Source organism: Oryctolagus cuniculus, chromosome 17 (genome assembly GCF_051225735.1).
Source record: "Oryctolagus cuniculus isolate XC-2025 breed Fujian yellow rabbit chromosome 17, ASM5122573v1, whole genome shotgun sequence".
NCBI lineage: Eukaryota > Metazoa > Chordata > Mammalia > Lagomorpha > Leporidae > Oryctolagus > Oryctolagus cuniculus.
Genome location: NC_142883.1, coordinates 52,949,362 through 52,969,187, shown reverse-complemented (window position 1 = coordinate 52,969,187; position 19,826 = coordinate 52,949,362). Strand labels below are relative to the sequence as shown.

General features: G+C 50.0%; 1 protein-coding gene across 22 annotated transcripts in view; it reads left to right on the top strand.

Annotated features, from left to right (window-relative positions):
• The window catches only part of MYH10 (myosin heavy chain 10), a 139,899-nt gene that overhangs the window by 81,142 nt on the left and 38,931 nt on the right, over nt 1-19,826 (top strand). For 8 of the 22 annotated variants that reach the window (XM_089318338.1, XM_089318337.1, XM_089318346.1 and 5 more), the window contains 9 exons: nt 1,307-1,450; nt 1,663-1,758; nt 3,095-3,213; nt 3,882-4,034; nt 8,300-8,473; nt 12,013-12,186; nt 12,558-12,672; nt 16,093-16,188; nt 16,777-16,839. In XM_089318338.1, coding sequence (XP_089174464.1) covers nt 1,307-1,450; nt 1,663-1,758; nt 3,095-3,213; nt 3,882-4,034; nt 8,300-8,473; nt 12,013-12,186; nt 12,558-12,672; nt 16,093-16,188; nt 16,777-16,839 — 1,134 coding nt within the window. The remainder of the gene's footprint in view (nt 1-1,306; nt 1,451-1,662; nt 1,759-3,094; nt 3,214-3,881; nt 4,035-8,299; nt 8,474-12,012; nt 12,187-12,557; nt 12,673-16,092; nt 16,189-16,776; nt 16,840-19,826) is intronic. The other 14 variants (XM_089318339.1, XM_089318340.1, XM_089318352.1 and 11 more) reach the window with 3 other exon arrangements.

Below are 19,826 nucleotides of genomic sequence, written 5' to 3'. Positions count from 1 at the left end.
CATCTGGGCTCTAGGCTTTGGCTGATCACAGGCATCCGAGAAAGCATCAAACTCAGAGCTCATTAGGAAGGAAACCCGCGAGGGGAAGCAGGCAGCGAAGAGCTCGCAGTTTCAGGTGGCGCCGGCTGGAGAGGAGCCCCGCGGGCTGCTGGTTAGGCAGGCCAGGTGCTAACTGCAGCAGACGTGGCTCCAGAAGCACGAGTGTCGATCAGCATGTTGTGGGAGAGGAGACAGGCAGAACCTAACAGAAGTGAACTGTGACGTGGGTAAGAACGGGGGTGGGGGCTCAGCAGAAAGTCTCTATGAGAGGGCCGGGGAGCCTCTGCCTGGGGCAGGCGGCCCTGCCTCTTCTGGTCTCCCCTGAGAAGCATCCTTCTCTGCACAAGAGCACATTTCCCGAAGAGCAAGGTCCCTTTCACTCATGGCCCCTGGGTCCAAGTAGTCAGCGGGGGCATCCCTCATAGTCTGTCATTCAGCTGTGAGGTGCTCGTCACCCTGAAGCAGAGAGTGTTTCAGGCCAGCCGGTGCCGGGCTGGGAACCTGTGTGGTCCTTACCCTATGCCTTCCACCTGGCGTCTTACGCCTGCTGTGTTTTCATGTGGACCCTCCTGCGTTTGCTGTCAGCCAGTTGCTAAGCTAGGAATCTAGACTGTGGCTTTTTTCAAGATTCATTTATTTGAGAGGCAGAGTTAGAGACAGAGGGAGAAACAGTTCACTCCCCAGATGGCCGCAATGGCTGGAGCTGGGCTAATCCCAAGCCAGGAACCAGGAGCTTCTTCTGGGTCTCCCATGTAGGCACTTGGGCCATCTTCCACTGCTTTCTCAGGCTATTAGCAGGGAGCTGGAGCGGAAGCGGAGCAGCCTGGACTCGATCCAGCACCCATATGGGATGCTAGTTCCACAGGCAGAGACTTAACCTACTATGCCATAATGCCAGCCTCCTGGGCTCTGGCTTTTGAAAGGCTTCCTTCAGAAGGCAGCTCAAGTTTTTCAACCTGAAAGCACGGTTTAGTTGCCTGGAGGACTGACATCATTTCCCGGTCATCCTGTTTCAAATGTGACACATGAACCACCAGCCTGGAGACCCCTGCTGAGGTTTCCCGCTGCTCTTCCCTTCATCGTTCTTAACTGGTGCTGAGGATGGCGTGTACGGACAGGAGCGTCCCAAGGGAGGGGGCAGGTGCTGGGGAGGGGTTGAGTGGTGAGCCCCCGCTCTCCTGGGATCCTCAGCGCTGTTGGGATGCTGGCGTATGTTGGTGTGCGTGTGAACATTCACTGAATTGTGTTCCTTCGTGTCTCCTTTCAGCGGATTTGCTGCTCGAGGGGTTTAACCACTACAGGTTTCTCTCCAATGGCTACATTCCCATCCCCGGCCAGCAGGACAAGGATAACTTCCAGGAGACCATGGAAGCGATGCACATCATGGGCTTCTCTCACGAAGAGATTCTGTGTATGTGGCTCCCTCTCCTTTCCTGGGGCTTAGAAAGTCAAGGGGACTGGGCAGCCGCCGAGAGCTGCCTGGGGTTTTGTGAAACCCTGAGACGTTGCTGACCCAGAAACTTTGCATAGCTAATTTTTAGCACCGAATAAATTACAGTGTGTCTCTGCTACGTCCTGATAAATATTTGTGTTAATGTTTTTTTCTTTTGATCAAATCTGTAGCAATGCTCAAAGTAGTATCCTCAGTGCTGCAGTTTGGCAACATCTCTTTCAAAAAGGAGAGGAACACCGATCAAGCTTCCATGCCAGAGAATACAGGTGAGCGGACGAGAGCGGCGCTCGTTCCTGTTTTAGGAGCTTGTGTTGAGTGCAGGCACGGAAGTCCTCCGGGTGTTTTCCAGGGGACTCACGAGTGAGGTGGCAGCCCCACGTGCCTGTCTCTGAATGGGGGCTGTCGGGTATAGGTGGGAGTGGCGCTGGCTGCTCTGCCTTCGCCTGGCAGGAGTGGGAATTGAGGGGAGGGGAACTGATCCCGCAGCCATCTACAAGGGGGCCGTAGATGCTGAATTTCTGCCGTGCCGGAAATACAGGCCCAGTGTTGCCATATGTGACTATAGTTGACTTTTTTTTTTAATTAATTAATTTATTTATTTGAAAGAGTTACACAGAGAGAGGAGAGGCAGAAAGAGAGAGGTCTTCCATCTGCTGGTTCACTCCCCAATTGGCCACAATGGCCATAGCTGCACCAATCTGAAGCCAGGAGCCAGGAGCTTCTTCCCAGTCTCCCACGCAGGTGCAGGGGCCCAAGGACTTGGGCCATTTTCTACTGCTTTCCCAGGCCATAGCAGAGAGCTGGATTGGAAGTGGAGCAGCCGGGACTAGAACCGGTGCTCATATAGGATGCTCATATAGGATACTTTACACTGGTCAGGAACAAAAGTTTGTGAGCCAAAAAAAATAGATTTGTGAACTTCAAATTTGTATCCAGTGGCCTGGAGACAGAAAGAGCAATAACAAATCTGTTGTTACCTGGAAGGCTCTGTTGCCCAGGTAGGAGGCATCTGTGAGGCACTGTGGCCGATGAAGGCTGGCATAGAGTCACTCCACCTGCCCTCCCGTCCTCAAAACAGTGCTGCTCTTCTGCGGCCAGTTTGAGGCTTGTTAACTCTTCAGTTCTGTGAGTGTTCTCAGGGACCTGGCTCTCTGCCTACGTCGTGGTCACCTACTGACCAAGCTGTGGCACATAGTCTTAGAGCTTTTGACTCTCAGAACCTTCATTTGTGCCATTCATCAAAGCAGGCTGACCGGCACGTGGGCCCGCATCCTGCATATGGCTTTGCTGGAGCTAAGACGTACAGTGGAGCGGTAAGATGCAGAGTGAGGCACGCGTTAGTGTCACCTGGCTTTGAAACCCTAACATGACCTATAAGCAAAAGAGGATCAGGTCCCTCTCAAAGCACAGTGGGCAGCTACAGACTGAGAGTGAGCGCGATGTTTGTTTGAAAGGACGGGAGACGCGGTTCATCAGACCCGTGCCTGGGCTAACTTTAAGACTCACTCGGTTTGCCTGGTAATGACCGCCAGGGTCCCGCGGGTGTTAATGCTCTGGGGGGCTGTGGGTAGCAACGCAATACTGAGGGCTTTCCCACTGCAGTTGCACAGAAGCTCTGCCACCTGCTTGGGATGAACGTGATGGAGTTCACTCGGGCCATCCTCACGCCCCGCATCAAGGTCGGTCGGGACTGCGTGCAGAAAGCCCAGACCAAGGAGCAAGTGAGTCTGACCTTAGTCGCCGTCACAGGCCTGTTTGCATGAAGCCACGGTCATGGGACGTTCTGCTTGTAACATGCGTGTAACAACCTGAGTCAATGAAAACTCTAGCATGTGGCGCTTTCAAGTATTCGTTTAGGTTTTGTTTTGTTTTGTTTTCTCCAGTTTAGGGATTCCTTCAGATGGTTTTAAGTGATTTATGCTGCAGTCGACCTGGACGCCATAGCCCCTCCCCCAGGTCACCTAATCCAATAGGCAAGTCTGTCCTCTTCAGGGGCCAGAACTGCAAAAGGGCCACTGCCACCTTGTCCCTGCGCTGGGTGTCCCAGCAACAAGATTGTAGGAGTTAGACTTAGCCATTCTGTGGTGGGATATAAAGAAATGACACTGATAACTTGGACAAGAAGGTGGCAGGCGACTTGGCCAACCAAGTGAACTGCCCAGGCAGCTGGTGCACTTGGGACCCCAGGGCGCAGGCAGGAGTTGTCCTCACTGGGCATCTTCATCCATAATGCCTGCTGTTGATGTCTAAAATGAGACGTGGTTAAGCTATAAATGCCATTTCCGGCTTTTTGATTGCCTCGTAAACATTAAACCCTGTGTAACTAACAGCTATCAGAGCTTTGCCAAAATTGTTTCCAGAGTGAAAGGTTGATGTTATCTAATTCTAGGCCGACTTTGCGGTTGAAGCCTTGGCAAAAGCCACCTACGAGCGACTCTTCCGCTGGCTCGTCCACCGCATCAACAAAGCCCTGGACCGGACCAAGCGCCAGGGAGCGTCTTTCATTGGGATCCTGGACATTGCTGGATTTGAAATTTTTGAGGTATTTCACCCTCTCTCCTTCCTCCCCACTCTTTTTCGTTTTGTTTATTGTTTTAAAAATATTAAGGTTCACTATATACCAGGGCCAGTGCCAGGCACCCCAAGTAGAATGGCCAATAAACAGCTGCAGCCACTGCCATTCTCCTAGAGCATCCGACAGTAGACGCCAGGTAACCACCAACTCCACAGATGTCGAATGACACAGTGCATGGGTGCGTGATCGACGTGTGGGGAAGCCATGGTGGCTGCAGCCATCTGGGCCGCGAACAGAAGATTCTCTCACTCTGCCTTTCAAATAAATAAATCTTCAAAAAAATTTTTGAAAAAAAAGGACTAGGAAGGGATGATTTAGACAGCCACTTCCTGGAAGGGGCCTCTGCAGGGCAACAGCTCAGCACACAAAGAGTGAGAAGCTGCCCTGCTTGGTTTTCTTGAGGAGGAATCCGAGAAAGTCCAGTGGTCCTGCATGGGGAGAATCTGTCAGTTCTAAGAAGCTACTGGAAGGGCCAGTATGACCAGATATCGCTGACCAAAGCAAGCAGGGATTTCTTGTGGCCTGTGACACGGGCCCAGAACAGAAGTGGAGACCACTGAGGAGGCCGCCATGACAGTAGACCAGAGGCCGGATGATGGAGGCTGGCAAGGGAGTCCAGGAAGTGGCGGTATGAGAGCGGGGGCTGGGAGGATGGCCATCTACGTCCTGAAGCTACAACCACAGGGCTGGGGGGTAGATTTTTTTTTTTTTTTTAAGATTTATTTGAAAGGCAGAGAAACAGAGAAGAAAAGAGAGAGATCTGTCATCTGCTGGTTCACTCCCCAAATGGCCGCAACTGTTAGAGCTGTGTGGATCAGGAGCCAGGAGTGGGTGCAGGGGCCCAAGCACTTGGGCCATCTTCTACTGCATTCCCAGTTGCATTAGCAGGGAGCTGGATGAGAAGTGCAGCAGCCGGGACTCGAACTGGCACCCAAATGGGATGCCGGAGCTGCAGATGGAGGCTTAACCTTCTATGCTACAGTTGCCAGCCCCTTGATGATAGATTTTAGTGCATCATATTGTTGATCTGACTAGATTTGGCAAAACAATTATATTGGAAAGGTTTATGCTATAGTTTTACAGCAAAGTGGGTAAAATTTTGGTCTCCTAACAATTTATATCCTTTGATTTTTTAAGATGTATGTATTTGAAAGTCAGAGTTAGAGAAGGAGAGACAGAGAGCGAGCTTTCATCTGCTGCTTCATTCCCCAAGTGGCTGCAACAGCCAGGGCTGGGCCAGGCCAGAGCCAGGAGCCCAGAACTCCATCTTGGTCTCCCCTGTGGATGCAGGGCCCAAGGCACTTCCACTGCCCTCCCAGCACATTAACAGGGAGCTCTATTGGAAGTGGAACAGGTGGGACGTGGCCCTGTGCACACATGGGATTCTGGCCTCGCACACTGCACTTAACCTGCTGCCCCACATTGACAGCCACAAAATTAGTATCTTTTTTAAAAAATTGATTTGAAAGGCAGAGAGATCTTTTACCTATTAGATCATTCCCCAGATGCCAACTGGGCTAGGCCAAAGCCAAGAGCCAGGACCTCCATCCAGATCTCCCACATGGGTGGCAGGGACCTAAGTTCTTGAGCCATCACCGCTGCCTCCCAGGGTGTGCTTTAGCAAGAAGCAAAAATAGGAAATGGGGCTGGCACTCAAAGCTAGGCCCTCCGATACAGAATTCAGGCAGCCCAAGTGGCATCTTAGCTACTGAGCCAAATGCCCCAAAATTTACATCTTATTAATATAGATATTTATAAATGTAGTAGATTGCTATAGATGTAGTTTATCTTCTTTGGTAGACTATATATATTGTAAGGCACAAATACTAAATACTTCTTATAATCAGTGTGTTACTTAGCTACTACTGGGCATTCCGTTTCTTGTTTTAAAATAGACTCTTACAGTTTTAAGTTTATCCTCATGAAAACCGACCCAATACTGGGGTAAGCAATTATTTTCACTAAATTGCCACTACCCTCTAAGAGACTGTTTTGAGTCTACATTAACTAATAACTTGAGAAAGCATGAAATGTGTCAGAGTACTATTTGCAGTTAACAGAAATCTGCCACCCCTCCTTTTACTAATAATTAGAAGATATAATGAGAGAAAAGACTGAGTTTTAGAAATATCTGAAAATGAATTTAAGAAAAAAGGGCAAGATTCAGATAAAGACTTTATTTTGCTGCTGTGAAAAACAAAAAGAAGATTCCAAAGAAATGTCAAGACATAACCCTGTTTTTAATGGGAATGTCTAGCCCTTTTTCTGTAAAATTGAACATTTTTGTGTAAACACCTATCAGTAGGACTTTTTTTCCAAAAATATTTTTTCTTCGTTCTTTTCCGTTTTGTTTCAACTTTCCACTTATTCATGGGGATTTTAAGGGAGAGAGGGGACTAGGCAGTCTTCAAAAATGAATTTGGAAAATAATAAAAAGTAGGTGGTAATATTTTGGAAAGGAAATGAGAGTAGGGTTAAGATATGTAAGACGTGAAGCCGTAGGACTTGAGGAAGTATGGTTTTAACTTCTAGATGTAGAGACAGTGGAGAAATGTATCTGGGTGGTAAAAATGCTAAGCTGTGAGTGAGCATTATTGTCATGAGGAAAGAACGGGATAAGCTGCACTGTCCCCCACTGGACGTCAGTTCAGTCATTGATGATATGGCCGTAAGTGTGACACTACACATGCATTAGGAAGAACGAAAGCTTTGTACACTGAAGCGGAAAGACTCCAAGATACGTTAAGTTAAAGGAAAATTACACTAAAACATACATAGATTTATTCGTGAATGCATGAAGTGAATACTCTTGGAAGAATCCCGAGAAATAGGGGAGGCTGCGGGACCACAGGGAGAGCAGGTAGGCCCCTGACGGGAGACTCAGCTTCCCAGTGCAACTCTTTGTGCACGTTAGGTTTAGAGCATGCAGTATCAATTTAAAACTCTTTTATTTTAAGATTTAGTTGGTAATTTAAATATGGAACATAAGTAGGAATTTATTCTAAAGAAAAAATACCATTATACTTAGTTACCCAGGCTACATAGAGCAATGAAGTTTCACAAAACTAAGATGAAGCAAAATCCACAGGTGTAAGCATGGATAAGCACAAATATGGCCGTGGCCTGTCCCGTGTGCCAGTTACTAGAAGTTCAATGCTGAGTCAGAAACACTGCCGCGGCCCTCCTGGCATGACCTCATTCTAAAATAGCAAGCAGAGGTGTGGGAGAGTGGAGTGAGTGACTTTGTCAGACTTCCTCAGACCATAAATCTGTTCCTTGGAGATTGATTGAATCCTAATTGAAAACCACTTTTGATAATGAAAGTAGTTATTTATGGACACATGCTAGTCACGTGAGCAGCATGGCAGCAGTGGAAAAGATTGAGCACGTCTAATATATAGGATGATTATTTAAGAAAATTACACCTGTCATTAATTCACCTGCCTATCCATTTAGCCAGTCAACAGCACCATAGAAAAATAGGCAGAGTAGGAACAGAAATGGGGTAGCATGCATGATGCCCAGGTTCCCTCTCTGAGAGCAGTGCAGGCTCACTTTGACCTTGGCAAAGGTTGGATGTTTGATAAGAAAAGGGGAAGCCCAGAGAGGAAGCCCAGAGCCTCACGCTCCTTGACGCAAACCACATCGGCAGTGCCGAGCTCCCAGCAGCAGCGCTCTGAAGCCAGGATGACCCCTGGGTGATTCTCCTCTTGGCTCGTCCAGAGTCCTTGGCCTCACAGCCAGGGAGTGGCACAGAAACACCTGCAGCTCCCAGCTCAAAGACAGGCTTGCACCATGGTACCACACTGGGCCTCTGGCCTGTCCAGGTCTCCCTGGTCTCCTCCTCACTTTCTGTCTCTCCCCGTCTTCATGTGTCTCCCTTAACCACTCACTGATAAGAACTGAGCTGTTTTCTTTGAAGATTGTTTAGGTAGCACCCCAAGTTTATTATTTCCTCAGTTCAGCAATGATAGCCCATCCATTGTGCTTCCCCTTTGCCTGTCAAAAAGGCTGTGTGTGTGTGTGTGTGTGTGTGTGTGTGAGAGAGAGAGAGAGAGCGAGAGAGAGAGAGAGAGAGAGACCCCTTTGTCTTAGTCACCATTCTTAGATATAATCAGTGATGAAGTTAATATCTAATTGATCATTTTCGTGAAGTCTGCCTAGACAGCTAATTATTCCTGTTTTCCCTCCCATTCCTCATGTCTGGGAAAATCGTGCTTCACCATTGGTAGCTGAACTCGTTCGAGCAGCTGTGCATCAACTACACCAACGAGAAGCTGCAGCAGCTCTTCAACCACACCATGTTCATCCTGGAGCAGGAGGAGTACCAGCGCGAGGGCATCGAGTGGAACTTCATCGACTTCGGGCTCGACCTGCAGCCCTGCATCGACCTCATCGAGAGACCTGTAAGAGCACGGGCTTGCTGGCGGCTCCCCGGGGCCATTCAGCCCATGCCTTGCATTTTCCAAATGGCGTACACCAAAATGGAAGTTGTCCAGTCTCGTCAGTGTTAGCATAATTGTCTCAATCTCAAAAAGCAAAAAACAAACAAAAAATTAGCCTGGGAATTTGTGTAAATCAGGAAACAGAGTAATCCGCACTGGCGCTTAGGATGACTGTGACGCATCATGTGAGATGCTCCTGTCCTTGTGTCTGCGGGACACTGGAGGTCCTGCAGGTTGTGTTCCTGCACCCGGGCCATGCACTAGGTAAATCGCTGTAGGAATAATTGTGCCGGAGCTCTAAGAGGAAAATTAGTATCCCAGTGTTTTCCATAAGGCTTTTAAAGCTAATGGTTTTGTGCCTTGTAAGTGAGTCTTCTAGATACTCATTTTCTTTTTTATTTATTTATTTATTTTTATTTTTTATTTTATTTATATTTTATTTTATTATTTTTGGACAGGCAGCGTGGACAGTGAGAGAGACAGACAGAGAGAAAGGTCTTCCTTTGCCGTTGATTCACCCTCCAGTGGCCGCCGCGGCTGGCGCACTGTGGCCGGCGCACTGCGCTGATCCGATGGCAGGAGCCAGGTGCTTATCCTGGTCTCCCATGGGGTGCAGGGCCCAAGCACTTGGGCCATCCTCCACTGCACTCCCGGGCCACAGCAGAGAGCTGGCCTGGAAGAGGGGCAACTGGGACAGAATCCGGTGCCCCAACCGGGACTAGAACCCGGTGTGCCGGCGCCGCAAGGCGGAGGATTAGCCTAATGAGCTGCGGCGCTGGCGACTCATTTTCTTTTAAATGTTGCTTCACTGTGTTTCTTTTACTTCACCCTCTAGGGAAAATTACTTTATATGCTGTTTTATCGTGTTATTCTTCTGAACGGTGACCGTGGTAGGGAAGAGTACTCAGCGTTTTGGCCTTAATGCTCCACGCACAGCAGGCGTGGGTGAGGCAGAGGGGGTTTGATCCTTGCATCTTCAGTTACTTCCCAGATGTTGAGCACCAGTAACGTTCAGTTAGAATAAAATCAAAAAAGCAAGAATGCATTGACTCTTGAATTACGGCCTGGAAATGCAGACTGGGGGCGCCACAGGGACGTGGAGGAGGTCACAGCCTGACCCTGGTCCCCAAGGACTTGATCTGGAAGTTGGAGCACAGTACAAGACTCCTGGCTCTGTGCTTCCGGCTCTGTCATACTTTGAATTGGGAAAAGGCCAAGGCCGTGGTAGGCTGGGGGTGGAGTTTTAGGAAAGTTTCGTGGCCTGGGTATCAGGGGATGTGATGCTCACAGCACCGTTACGCCCACCACTTGTGGGCGGCGAGTAGAATGCATTAATTCGTTCCCTCTTTAGTGGCCCACTCCCCGTCTCCCTGCGTCCTTTCCTCCCTGCCCTCTTCCTTCCTTGTCGAGCACATCTGAGCGCTTCCCAGGAGCTTGAGGATGCGCGCCTTGACTGCCTGCCTGAGGGGTCCTGCTGTGCAGAGACCGCTGAGAGAGGGCAGGGAAAGAATGCACGGCTTACTGCTGACTCACTCTGTAGCTCAGCTTCTTTTTTTTAAGATTTTATTTACTTATTTATTTGAGAGGTAGAGTTACAAGCAGAGGGAGAGATAGAGAGAGAAAGGTCTTTTATCCTCTGGTCCACTCCCCAGATAGCCACCATGGGCAGAACTGCGCTGATCCAATGCCAGGAGCCAGGAGCTTCCTCTGGGTCTCCGACGTGGGTGCAGGGGCCCAACCACTTGGGCCATCTTCTACTGCTTTCCCAGGCCACAGCAGAGAGCTGGATCAGAAGAAGAGCAGCTGGGACTAGAACTGTCGCCCAAATGGGATGCTGGCACCGCAGGCAGAGGCCACCACCTTGGCCCCATCTGTATCTCAACTTTAAGATTACTCCACCTAGTCCTAAAAATATTAAATCAAAAAATAAGAACATAAACTATTTAAAACCTTGTAAGAAATATATGATGGTAGGGAATTTACCTACAGCGCGGGGAACGCTGTGGGATAATTCCATGGATGTTCCTTTCAAAATGGGGAGTGAAGATCAGGTTTTCTAAAAGGAAAATGTGCTTTGGAGGCACCTGCCCATCCCACCCGGGTCTCACCTCAGTGCCGGGGCGTGGGGTGGTGGCTGATGAGCTTCCGAGTTCTGAGCTTTTTACATAACACCCCCCCCCCCCAAGTACTGTGCAGGAAAGGAAGCTCCTTGGAAATACCGAGGTCCCAGAAAGTTCCTTAAGGTGGAAGGATCCGTGGGGAGAGAGGTTTTGTCCACCTGCTGGCGCTCCAGCCAGCCGTCACCTTTCCAACCACTTTATCCTGCTGCTCCCTCTGGGATTTAACTGGCCTCCTCACAAACATAGCCAGCATTTCTTCCATAAATATAAAGACAATGAGTTGAAGAGAAGTAATCCTGGGGTTTTATCACTAAAGCTGGTTTCATGGATGTGCCCTCCAATTGGAACGAGTTCATTCTTGCATACGCACTGCTGTCTTCTCAGTGTGGCCATAAAGGAGCCCCCAGCACTGCAGAGCAGAGCCCCACTGTGCCAAGAGCTCCCTTGACTTTCGTGTGGCATTGACCTCCAAAATGAAGCCATTGCAGAGAGCGGCAAGCTCCAGGCCTTCTGTTGTTTTTTTTTTTAATGCATAATTCACCTGTCATAAAATCCACCCTTTTAAACTTGCAGTTCAGTGGATGTTTTTTTATTTTTTTTTATTTTTATTTTTTGGCATACCCACAGAATACTGCAGCCATCATTGCTATCCAGTTCCAGAGATTTCCATCTTCCCCACCCCAAGAAACCTGGTAGTCATTGGCAGTCACTTCCACTGACCTACTTCCTGTCCCTCTGGATTCAGCCGTGCCTTTTTTTTCAACTAACTGATAAGCGAATGGCACAAAACAGGGTCTCAAATATTTGTTGAAACAAGAATACCAAGCAACTAATGAATTATTTTGTACCTTCCGTATACTCCAGTTAATAATAAGTTTTAAATGCTTCACCAAATGTGAAGTGATACATTTTACTTAATTCATCACTTACATAGAAACTTAAAATTGAGCAAGATATGAAATGTATTTTTAAAAAAACTCTGAAAAACATTGCACCTACACATTTTATAATAATTTATCTGGCTAGTCACTGAAGAGAAACAGTTGTGTTTGGTTTCTCCACCCCACCGTGCCCCTATTTCTTTCTGATTCTTTATTTGCTGCTTTTGGGGGGCCACCTGCTTGGAATTATTTTACCTACAGTTTTCAACTTTATAAGCTCATGGGATGACTTCCTTCCTACCACTTACTCATCTGTTCTCTTGCCAGTACTTAGAGTAGTTGAGAGTAGTTGACGTCAGCGGTGTGGACGTCACCTTCCGTCCTAGATGTTTCTCATAGATCTTCATGCAACTCCCCTTGTTTTGGAAGTTAAGCCACCAAATGATGTGGCTTTAAGGTGACATCCAGCCTGATCACTTCTCCCTGCTTCTGTCACCAGGCTAACCCTCCTGGGGTGCTGGCCCTTTTGGATGAAGAGTGCTGGTTCCCCAAAGCCACAGATAAAACCTTTGTGGAAAAACTGGTTCAAGAACAGGGCTCACACTCCAAGTTCCAGAAGCCTCGGCAGCTGAAAGACAAAGCTGACTTCTGCATCATCCACTATGCGGGGAAGGTAAGGGTCCTTGTGCAGGGCAGCCCCGTGAAGAGCAGCGGCTTTGAAAGGCGCTGATAAGTGTCTGCGAGCGCTTCATGTAGTGTGTACGAGCCTGCTTCAGAAACTTCATGGAAACATGGAATTAAAAAATATGTTCCTGCAAAAGAATTTTTGAAATCCGTGCATGGTTTTTTTCATACACCATTTTTTCCAGGACTTTTTGAAGATCTGTATTATGAATATGTTGCCTTTGAGATGAACTTTTTTTTTTAGTTGGGGGGTGGGGTGGGGACTTTTTTGATCGATCTATGACAGTTTTTGGTGCAGTCTTAACCGGTCTCTTGTTTTCGCCCCTGCTTTCGCGGGCTCCGTCTCATCCCGCGGGCCAGGTGGATTACAAGGCGGACGAGTGGCTGATGAAGAACATGGACCCCCTGAATGACAACGTGGCCACTCTCCTGCACCAGTCATCGGACAGATTTGTCGCCGAACTCTGGAAGGACGGTAAGCATGTGCCATTGTGTAGTGACACTTGCCCGGGACCTCAGATTCACAGTTACGTGATCCTTGTACACGTGAAGAACGTTGGAAAGTTCATGGGAAAATGGAATCAGATATTCATTTGGTGTCCGAAATTTTGAAATCCATGCATAGTTTTTTTCATAATAACACATTCTCCATGAACTTTTTGAAGACCCGGGTATACACAAGCATGTGTATATATGAATATGAATACATATGTATATCATTTTGGTTCACTTTAAAATCTTTCTTTCCCTAGAGCAGGGCTGCCATTATGTCAGAATTTTCCTATTTTAAGAATGCTTGGGTTGAGAAATGAACAACAAGACACCGGCCATCTTGGTCGGATGCTATGGGGTGAAAATGGACTCATTCTAGGCCCAGAGCTGCAAAGAGCTGCACGTATGCCCTGGGCCACCTCAGTCCCAAGTCAGTCAGAACCCAAGGCCCAAGCAGCTGTGCACAGTGTTCCGTGCGAGTCTGCTGAGCACCCGCAGCACGCACACAAACACATGGCACACGCACACACACTGGCTGGTTGATGAACTCTGGAATTCCCTGTGTGTAGGGCCGGTTGCTTTCATTTCCATCAGTCTTCACAGTTCTTTTGTTGATAGGACGCTCAGATGGAGATTTGGGGTGATTTTGATCATAGACCAGAAGACGTGGCTGGTCCCAGAAGATAAAATGTGTGTCTTTGCATACGGCAGGAAGAAGTCTTCTCCCAGAGCTTAGCTCTCGCTGCTACGCGTCATCCTGATTCTAGCCCAGTGCCTTGCTTGGTCACGGGCCATGCAGGACCTTAGCCTTGACCCTGAGTCCAGGCTTCTTCAGGATCCTGGCTCACCTCCTTCTCTGTAGCATCTGGAGACCTTATAATGTCACTGCCTTCTCAGAGCGAGAGGGAGAGAAATACGGGAAGCAGAGAAGAAAGCAGTTAGGGCAGCTGTGACGAAGGAAGGCGGAAGTGAGCAGGGGAGAGCAGTGTACTCGAGAACCGCCACGTGCCCCAGCTGCAGGGGTGAGGGGGTCTGCAGGGCAGGTGGGCTGCTGCCCTGCACGCATGCTGGGTCCTGGAAGAGACTGTAGGCCTGGGGCTATGATGGGAGCATTTCCAGCAAGTGAAATGGAAGCTTTTTTACATTTGTCCCTTTAAATGCAAGTCTTCCTTGGCTACTGAGTGCCCAGTGCTGCTCCCAGCAGCACAGTCTGTTGAGGGGTGCTACCTGGGGACTGGGTGGGGAGACGTAGGGGTTCCATGATGAATTTACAGCCTTCAGAGAAGAGCTGCTTGGGGCCCCATTGCTGCAAGATGTCAGAATAGGGCTTGAGACGCTGGAATCAGAATGGGGAGAAAGGCAGCTAGGGTGCTCACTGGCCCACAGTTGGCAGCGCCGACGGGAAGTGCCTCAAACAGGAGAGAGAGGCATCAGGCTCCCAGTCACGGCCATCGCCTTCCCCACAGGTGTCAGTTCAGCTGCGGCTGCGCTGGGCACCACGAAGGGCTCAGTGTCGCTGTGCTCACTCAGCCCCTCCTCCCAGCACGCTTCCCCAGGCCGTAGGACCAGTGCAGGGACAGAGACAGGCACAGTGTGAGAGGAAAATGCATGTGACTGTTCAGGGACGTGCACCTGCAGATGGCACTCCTGTCTCCTGGGCACGAAGGTCAGATGTCATGAAGGAGGCCAGTTCTCCTTGTGACTGAGCAGTGACAGCCAACACGAGCACCTGCTGGGCACGTGGATTGATGAGCATCTGCGTCCTGATGACGCCTTAGACACGGGGCGGGGAGCGGGGAAGGGGAGAGGCAGCTGGGAAAGAGGGAGGTAGGATGATCCCAGGGTGAAAGGGAGAGGGAGTAGAGCAATGGTGGGGTGAAGTGCAGAGTCGCAGCCAGGAGTGGGGTTCCGCCTCCAGGAGTGCTGGGGCGGGCAGGGCCAGGCCACACTGGTGCAGTTTGTTGCTGAGCTGGGGACAAGCAGCACCAGGGATGGCTGAGCCAGGGCAGTAGCACAGTCTGACCCTAGAGAAGCGGAAGTCTTGCCAGGCAGACTGCGGTGAGAGAACCTGGAGTGGGCAGCGCAGGGAGGGGGCTGAGAGCGGTGGCATGGAGGGGCCGCCGAGGGATAAGGGACCAGAACTGCTTTGCTCGTTTTTAAGAGAGGCAGGCTTTGGGGGAAGCGGAGTCCTGGGTTTGCATGTGTGTTCTAACATTATGAACACCTTTTTGATTTTTTTTTTTAAACGTTCATTCCCCCAAAAGCGGGGCTGTGGGCTATGCCTGTTGAGCACCTGGCTCATCATAATTGGCCTGTCACCGCGTGCTCCCGTGGTGACGTCTGTGAAGATCCAGAAGCAGTGGAGACACAGGCCCTGCGCTCCACGAGGGGTCAGGATGGGCGCGGCCATGGCACTGGGCTCGTCTTCCTCTTGGCTCCCACCTGCCTGGGTTCCCTCCCTCCACTGTTGTCCTTCAGCTCCAGGTCCCACCTTCCCCAGACCCTGGAGAGGGCTTGGCCACAGGGCTCAGAAATTCTAGGAATGTCCGCTTTGGCCAGCAGGGGTGAGGCCGGAGGGTCAACACAGGTTACAGGTCAGAGGTGACGGCCTCACAGGCAAGACTGCATCGGGAGACGCCCTGCCTGCACTTCTGTGCTTCCCACTTAGTAGTTACGGGAAGTTCCTCATTTCATTACACTCGGGCTTAGGACCACCCTGAGTCCTGTTTCTCTGTGTAGTCCAAGCTCTGACCCCACAATCCTGCCTAGGCCTCGACTTTCTAAAGATTCGCAGCCTGGGAGCACTTTGGTCACTGCTGTTAAAACAGGCCCAGGAATGTGTTCTCTGCCCAAGTTTGCTGTGGTCCTGCTCGCCCTGCTCTGGGCTGCTCCTGCCCACTTGCTCTTCTGGTGATGCGCAGCTTCCATGGGCAGCCAGTTGAGCCTGAGTGACAGAGGTTCTCGGGGTGGGCCCAGAGCAGGCAGAGAGGCATTCTCCTTTGTTGTGCCAGGCAGCGGACTGCGTGGTGCACACAGGCAGGTCAGTGGCAGGCACAGAAGTGTGAAGAGGGTTCTAGGGTGGCAAATCCCTCACTGCCCACTGGGGCTGAGGCAGTGTCCTGGCATGAGGGACCTTTCCTCTGGGAAAACGTGCCATCACGTTCCGCTTTGTGTAACCACTCAAGGGCAAAAGTAGAAAACGAAGTTCACCAGGAACGGATGGATGGATGATGGATGCCTTGAGTCCAAGACACTTGGTGTTGAAACAGAGTTAGTGTTGGGGCTTCTCAGAGGGTGTCAAGGCCAAGCCAGGAAAAATCAGATGGATTGGTGGCAGCCCTGCCCTAGAGGTTCCCAGTGCCCTACCTTCTGCTAAAAGATGTTGTTTTGGGATCTCTACCAGCTGCACAGGACTTCTTGCCACTTCCTAAGGCTTATGTACAGAAACAAACTGCAGAGTGCATTTTTCATGCCTCCTGGGGCATTTTCTCAAGTAACGGTATGATCACTAAGTATCATCTTTTGTATGATTTGAACTTATGTTTTAACATTTGCTATGACAGAACTTGAATTTTGTTTTCTTTAATGGTACTTACCTAGCTGTTAGAAATTTGTGTTTGAAGTAAATTGTATTTCTAAAATCCTTGTTGGAAGTAAACTTGGACAGCAGCGTGAATTTCTGACAACAAAAGCCACTAATACTTAATTAATTTACCCTAGTGCTCTAACTTAACTGCAGACTTGTCCTAATGTACTAATTGCAAGATTTTCATGATACCCAACTCGACTAGTACCTTACTGCTCTTAAATGTCACCCTGCATTGACATGGGATAACCCTTAAACATCGATGTGATACACTGCTCACACCTGGAGTTGGGAATATGCTTTGGATTTAGCTTAAGTTTTTCTTTTATAAAGAACTTTGTCTATAAACAGTAACGTTTGCATGGGACCTGCCCTGGGCGGGGGCTACTTTTGAAGCCCAATTTCAAACTGTACTTGTGATGTCGAATGTCTCTCGCACTAACCGAAGTGTTTGTGTATTTGCTCTTCTGTCCTCCTGTTTTTACTGTCTCTCTGCTTTAGAGATTCAGAATATTCAGAGAGCTTCTTTCTATGACAGTGTTTCTGGTCTTCATGAGCCACCAGGTGAATGGATAAAGCCTGTAGCGTCTTCCCTAACACGAGGGGTCTAAGCCCACAGGAAGAACTCATGGCAGGCTGGCAGGGGGGCCGGGGAGGGCAGGGCAGACTGGGGTGGGGGGCTCGTGTCGGGGTTTCTGTTTTCGTTTTGCTCACAGGCCTGCATGAACCTCTCATTTCATGCTCAGTTTTATTATACTTCAAGGCAACTGTTTGAGTGCATAAGCAACCCGATTGCTACTGCCTACACATTGCTTCTTATTTTACGCATAGCACTGACAGCACTGCATATTAAAAGGTAGGTCACTACCTTTTCCAATAGTGCCATTTTGATACACAGTCCTCCAAGGGAGTCCCTAGGAGTTACCTGCTACATGGCATGTCCTTTGTCTTTGAGTCACCTTCAAAGTCTCAGCTCTAAGGAATTCCAGGGATGAAAGGTGTTTCTCTTTTGAGTCACAACAGTTTGTGGCTAAATAATGGCCTACGTGTCTCAGGAGTGCTGGCCTCATCAGCCTACCTCTTGTTTGGAGTTGATGGCTATTTCCGGCTACTTGGTCTTGTCTGTGGAACCCGAGGCCCTGAACTTACGTACTAGGTTTGGTATGTGCAAATCAAGACTGAGACATGAGTGCTGCTGGATTTATACTTTGAACGTGAAATTGAGCTCCAGAATTTGGGGCTTTGTGGTCTGAATCCTTAGCCCTGTTCAGCCTAATCATGGCTCAAAGGCCTCCAAAGGCCCCCACATAAAATGAAAATCACTCAGCATTCCAGTTGTTTAGTGAAATTGGCAAGCATGGAGACTCACAGATAAAGGCACATTCATCCTACAAAATTTTCCTCTCTGATTTCCAGAACGTGAGAATGCTGAGATCCAAATCCATCTCAGGGGTTACTTGTGGGGACCTGAAAGGACCAGGCCAGTTTTAATCAGCTCAGGATTCCTGCCCCCGACCCTAGCCCACACTCCATAAAAGACCTGGATGGCAGGCACGAGGCGGAAGGGGAGACCAGATTGCTAGACCAAAGAAACCATGAGCTGGGGTGGAAATTCCACAGCAGTCCAAAGGAAGGAATGCTCAGTCTCTGCCGTCTGTGGCCTGGGGAGTCGTGATGGTGTTGGGAAGTGGGGAGAGAGACGGGGAGCTAAGGGGGACCGGAAGCTCCTGGCCTGCCTGGGCCTCGCGTCTTGATCTTCCTCCCAAAGTAGGCGCCCTCTTTAGTCTGGTTCCCTGCAGTGCTTTTGGACCTGTGACTTCTTGAGAGGATTCCAGACTTGAGCTGTCTGAAATGAGGGCCAGGAGCTCCACGTCGCTGAGAGGACTGGTGGGCGGGCGGGCGGGGACCCCTCGCCCTGTTCTCAGCTGCAGAGCCCTGAGAGCTTCCCGCAGAGCCTTGCCTCGCTGAGGCGCAGCTCTCTTCTTTCCCTGGGGCACCCTGGTGTTCGGGCTGTGTGCGGCAGCGTCCAGTGCCGAGCCTTTGCGGTGACTTCAGTGGAACAGGCGAGCGGGGGTGAGCGCTTCACCTCACCACGTTCTCGCCTTGGCACTGCCGGTGTCCTGGCTCTGTGTCTCGGCGAGGAGTCCTTTGGTTGAGTTGCTTCCTGATAAAGTGTCCCAACCCCTGCCGCTCCTGGGAGGCCATCCATCGACCGTGACCCTGAACGTGCTCTTTGAAGTTGGCTATATTAAAGCCACAGTGAACTCTTTTTCTCTGTAATGTATTTTTATGGATTCAAGACACACTTTCTGCTCCCCCAAAAGGGCCTTGGAATTTCAAAATGCAAATGTGGGGCTTTGGCATTTTCAGCGATTTCCCAGAAGGTGGTAGATGAAGGCATTTGTAGGGATCCAGACTGTGAGTGCGTGTGACACACCAGCAGGCGGTGAGCACCTCTGTGCAAAGCTGATGGGGGCCCCGGGCGTCTGCAAGTGCAGACAGTGTTGGGGAAGTGCAGAGCGTGCAGGCTCTCGGGTGACATGCAAGGACACAAGTGCAGCAGAGAAAGGAGCTAGAGGCAGAGTACCGAAGTCAGACGGGTTTGTGTCAACGCCAAGACTCCTTCCCAATGCAGAGGGTCTTGACAGTTCATGGAAGACGTGAATTATGGGAAAACTATATGCGGATTTCAATTTTTTCTTGCCAAACTTTAAAAAAAAATTTTTATTTTCTGTTTCCATGAAAGTTTTTAAACAGCCTCAGACATTTTAAAAGTATGGGCTTGTGAGCAAAGCCGGCAGTGAAAGATAGAAGCAGAGCGAGGCAGCCAAGGCCACACTGATGCCATGTGCAGCGGTGCCTGACCCGGCATGCCCGGCCCGCATGCCAGAGCGCAGCCGACAGGCTTCCGGGGGTACCGTCGTGGGGACAGGAGAAAGCGCAGACAGCCCCAGGAAGTCTGCTTTAACCGTTGGCAGAGACACCCCCACGCCTTAGGGTCTTTCAGGGAAGCAGCAGCCAACTGGTGCCCAATGACCAGGCGGAGTCTGGGAGGACTCAACATCCCCATTTGGTCCCACGCCCTCCTGGGCCTCCCTGCGTCCTGGGCTGCCCGCTGTCCTCCGGGCAGGGGAGACGCTTGCTCCCTGGCCGCGCTGCAGCCACACAGATGAGAACGTTCTGACTTCAGACACTTGCAGCCAGTCTTGGGGGGTGGGGGGCATGGTCAGCTCCACGTAGAATCAAGCAACGTCCTCAATGAGATCTCCAGATAGATGGGTCCAGCTGCCCTAATGTCCACCTGAAGTGCCACCGGGCAGTCGGGGAGTCAGGTCTGGCACAGTTGCTGTGCGTGGTTGGATTGCACCAGTTCGAAGCCACGTGTTCTGCTGTAGCTGTAGTTACCATGTCTGTCTCTTGAGTCTGAGCCACGGTTGGGAGCTCGTGGAGAAACAGCCTTTGGGTTCTGCGGCCGAGCTCCTGAGGTCCGGTGGGGACAGTGACACTTGGATTCATCAAGGCAGCGGGAACCCGCACCTGGTGCACAGGAA